This window comes from Procambarus clarkii, chromosome 9, assembly GCF_040958095.1.
Source record: "Procambarus clarkii isolate CNS0578487 chromosome 9, FALCON_Pclarkii_2.0, whole genome shotgun sequence".
NCBI lineage: Eukaryota > Metazoa > Arthropoda > Malacostraca > Decapoda > Cambaridae > Procambarus > Procambarus clarkii.
Window position 1 is genome coordinate 32,594,618 of NC_091158.1, and position 4,933 is coordinate 32,599,550.

A 4,933-nucleotide genomic window follows, 5' to 3' on the forward strand; every position below is an offset into this window, starting at 1 on the left:
TGACTAGATATAAACAAAAATAAGAGGTTGGAAAAGTGATATGTGGAACCAGACCAAAACATTGGAACGCTCAGGTGATGAGAGGGTAAACAACCGCCGCCATTTTACCGCACCAGCCGGTGAGGTCCTGCACGAGCATTAAGGGAAAACCTTGACACAAACTGCACCTATCATAAAGAAGAAGCACCACCATTGACCGCCAAGTGCTCACATCAAGTCTAACTCTAAGAAACAACACTCAAGCCTTGACGCTTCTCCCAACATCCGGGGGAGAAAACCTTCACACAAACTGTACCTGTCATAAAGAAGATGAAGACTCACCAGTGTCCACAGTGTCCGAAGGTATTCACCAGTCCATCACATGTGGAGCGTCACATGTTAGTGCATTCAGGTGAGAAACCTCACGAGTGTCCAGAGTGTGGGAAGAGATTCAGTCGGCGTGGAAGTATGAATAAGCACAGGATGGTGCATGCGGATGAGAGACCTTTTCAATGTGCCGAGTGTGGCAAAAAATTTAGAGAACGTGGAACTATAATAATGCACATGTTAGTGCATTCAGGTGACAAACCTCATGAATGTCCAGAGTGTGGGAAGAGATTCGGTCATCTTGGACATATGAAGACACACCGGAAGATGCATGTGGATGAGAGACCTTTACAATGTGCCGAGTGTGGCAAAAAATTTAGAGAACGTGGAACTATAATAAGGCACATGTTAATGCATTCAGGTGACAAACCTCACGAGTGTGCAGAGTGTAGAAAGAAATTCAGTCAGCTTGGACATATGAAGACTCACATGTTAGTGCATTCAGGTGAGAAACCTCACGAGTGTCCAGAGTGTGGAAAGAGATTCCGTGAGCGTGGACATGTGAAGACTCACATGTTAGTGCATTCAGGTGAGAAACCTCACGACTGTCCAGAGTGTGGTAAGAGATTCAGTCAGCTTGGACATATGAAGAGGCATAAGATGATACATGCAGATAATAGGCTAAACACTTTGAGTGTGAAAGATAATTAAGAGAATGTTGAAGGATAATGAGGCACATTATGGTATATTAACTTACCTTTAATCTAACAGTGTGCTATCGTGCTGTCACAATGTCAGTTGGATGTTCTTCAGAGGTAATTTTTTTTGAGATATGTACAAGAGTTGTTACATTCTTGTACAGTCACTAGTATGTGTAGCGTTTCGGGCAGGTCCCTGGAATACGATCCCCTGCCCCGAAGAATCTTTTTTTCATCCAAGTACACATTTTACTGTTGCGTTAAACAGAGGCTACAGTTAAGGATTTGCGCCCAGTAAATCCTCCCCGGCCGGGATACGAACCCATGACATAGCGCTCGCGGAACACCAGGCGAGTGTCTTTCACTACACCACGGAGACTGTAGGTTTATATTTTGTTTGACAAATACACTTCACAATGAAAGGTAAAGATATGAAGATATTTTATTATATTGTTCTTTTATGAAAGTTAGATGACCAAGCAAGAACTGGAGAAGCTGTCACTGTAGGAAAACTCAAAATTGCTTATAAGTACTGTATAGAAATATCTCTTTAATTTAGCAAAGGTAAAACAAAGCTTTAAATGTTTTTCTTCATATTTATGTAAATAATGTGCTTCCTTTTTTTCCTTCCTGTGGAAATTTATTTAAAATGTTATATACTCTGTAGCTAAGTTATGGACATTTTTGTTGTAATATTATTTAGCATTGGAGTTGGTGAAGAACACAGTCTGAGATATACTTAAGATGAGACCATTTCATTGGAAGGGAAATGTATACTAATCAAGGAATTTTCTCATCAGATTCATATGCAAACTGATGTCCATTTTTTATTTTTTGCTTTGGCTTATTTATGAGTTCCTCTCTTGATTATAAATATTTCACCAAAGAGTTTATTGAAGGCAGACTGGCATTTATAACTGTCAGTGAAGATAATATGAAATTTAAATTTATATAACTCTAAAAATTTATCACTCTAAATTTACCAGAAATTTATTACTCTAGCCTAACTTTATCAGTTATGCTGTAATTGTCTGGGAATAATATTTTACCCGATTTACCTGAGGGCCACTAACCCGAGTGGCCTTGATGAGAACTGGAAGTCGTCGGCTTGTTGAAGGTTGCCTTCCCCCTCCCAGTTTGCCTTCATGATTTTTTCCAGGTATATTTTGAAATTCAGTACAGTTTTGGCAGGTATGGGTTTGGTGGGTCAGAAGTTCCATTGATCAATAACCCTGTGGGTGAAAAAGCCTGATTCAAAGTTATATTAGTCTGGCAATTATTTTATCCTGACTCAATTTATATAAAAAATTATATCAAAGAGATATTTATGTTGTGGTGCTTGTGGGTTCTATTACGTCTATCAATGGAGAGTTTCAGATCAGGGTTAGCATTTAGGAACAAGGTTTTGTACTTGTAAATAGCATAAGAGAATGTGTAGAGCGAGTGTATATTTAGCATGTTCAGGGATTTAAACAGAGGTTGGGTGTTGTTTGAAGACAGTTTTATTGTTCTGATAGCAGATTTTTGTTGGGTGATGATGGGCTTGAGGTAGTTTGCAGTGGATGAATGAACCTCATGCATAGATACTGTATGTTGAGATACCACCCCTAATTTACAAAAAAAAACCTCTAGATTTTTAGCTCCAGCCATTGCATTGCTCTACAACAAATTATTTGAACTCTAAACCTTTCCTGATATTTTGAGAAAAAAAGCAAGAGTAACCTTAGTCCATAAAATCAGCAATCTCACTGAAGTCAACAATTATAGACCAATATCAATTCTGCCGATTTTGTCTAAATTATTTTAAAGTTAATTTACACGCAGCCTTACTCCTATTTATACTTAGTTCTTCCCATAATGGCTTCAGGCCCAAAACAGGACCAATCATGCCCAGTTAGTATGATTAATTTCATTTATGCAGCCCTTGGAAAACTTATTCATTTATTTGTTGACCTACATAAGACATTTTGACATTGTAAACACATTAACTTTCTTAAATTACAACATTACGGAGTAAGAGATCACTCCCTCCAATACCTATAATCTTACCTCAGTGACAGGCTCCAGTATGTCTCTGTGAATAATTCCAATTTTCCCACTCTACCCATTAACACTGGTGTCTCACCGGGCAGTAATCTTCACCCTCTCGTCTTTTTCATCTCTCCCTCCCTTTCCAGCCCGTTGCCATCGTGAGGGGGCTTGGTTGGCGGATGCTAGAGTGTGATGCTCCATGGGACAGTGTCCTCTGTCCTTTTGAAGCCTTATGCTCCTGCTGCCTTCTTCACTAATTGTGCTGAATGCTTTTTCCTACTAAGTTTACTTTTTCCTTCCCAATTCTCCTTTTTAATTGCTATTTCCCAGCGACTTTTTGCTATTCTTGATCATTCTTTTAGATGTCGTCTTCTGTTTTGACACTGGGTGTTAGGTGAGGCACAGTCTCTCGCCCGTAAAACTGTGGTACCCGAAATTGTTGAGCAAAGGGACACTTTTATTGTCACTCTTTTCCTTCGTTGCTGAGCCCAATCTTGATGGACTAATGGTTCTTAAAGTGGTGATTGCAGGGCATATATCCACGATGCACCCTTAGGGGGGGGGGCCCACATCCTATTGGGTGTCCTATCCTCTAATTGTGGCGTCATGGTGGGTATGGGGGCTTGTTTGTTGATGAAATGATTACCTGTTCATTTACATGCTGATATCTGACACTTATTTTTAACTTCTCAGATGTGGGGTGGGAGACCAGGGCCCAGAGTCGGACTGTGATGAAAGCCGGGCTCTGTAACCCCCAGCTACTTTGGTCCCAGACCAAGCAGCTCCAGACTTTCCCTGCTTGATACCCGCTTGATGGTGTTTTGGGAGTCTTTCTAATCCCCGAGGCCAGGCTTGACTTGTGAGAGCTTGGTCTACCAGGTCCCGACTACCCCTCTCTGCTCCCCTTCTACCTCTGTGGCAGGGTTGAGCCCCAAGCCCCCAGTGATGACCACCTCATCACATGGAGTGGCTTCATCTCTCATTGTAACAACTGCGCCTTTTACCCCCCCTCTTACTGAGGGTGCTCGGTGCCGTCCTCTCCGCAGTCACACTTGCACAATGCCTTCCAGTTCTAATACCTTCCAAGCTTTGTTTAGTCTGTAACGGTTCTATTGTTACGTAAAGTATGGTGACAAATAAACACAGACACTAAGATACTATATATATATTTGGTCGAATATACAGAAGTACACCGGTGATACTTTGGTGTGAGTTGAGCGCACTGAGCGTCGGTATAGTATCTCGCAAGTGTCTGCTCTAGCCCTTACACTGCTCAGGGGTCATATGGACATTTACACCCCTGTGCGCAAGAAAAAAAAAAATTCAAAAAATTTTTTTCGTCTTCTAAACATGTTAATTTGTGTCCCCTGAGCACGGAAAAAATAAAAAAAAATCGTAGGTGACATATTTTGGGCGCAATTGACCGAGGAAGTCTGGCAAAAAGTGGGCGTTGACAGAGCGGTCGTCAGACCCGGTCAGCGTCACCCGCGTTGACAGATGGGAGTTGCCACAAAGATATTATTACCTAATTGTTTCAATGTCTCCGATTGATTTTTTCTTAGTTTTTTTGCAGTAATATTATTCAATAGTGTGTATTGTAATATATTTATATAATAAAAGTGGTTAATTATCGCTATACTCAAAAGTATGATGTGCATATTAGTGATTCAATTATTATGTTTATAAAACAATAAACAAATAGTTTTGCTGCTATTACACTCTATACACAGGTTATATATAAGTATTGGCATGTTTTGGTCACCATAACGAACCACTAAGTTGGTATTGAGAGTCGAAAAGCAACGAGGAGTTACTGCCACACACCAGCCAGCCACTCGCTGCCACTCCCTCAACACACGCACTAAACTTTCTCCCCCAACAATACCAGCTGTGGTGTT

General features: G+C 40.7%; 1 protein-coding gene across 1 annotated transcript; it reads left to right on the top strand.

Moving 5' to 3' along the window:
* Positions 1 to 309: 309 nt before the first annotated feature.
* LOC138362860 (gastrula zinc finger protein XlCGF9.1-like) lies at positions 310 to 3,786 on the top strand. Its single transcript, XM_069321432.1, has 3 exons — positions 310 to 445; positions 728 to 881; positions 3,729 to 3,786. The coding sequence occupies exons 1-3, from the start codon at positions 310 to 312 to the stop codon at positions 3,784 to 3,786; spliced, it is 348 nt and encodes a 115-aa protein (XP_069177533.1).
* The last annotated feature ends 1,147 nt before the right edge of the window (positions 3,787 to 4,933 follow it).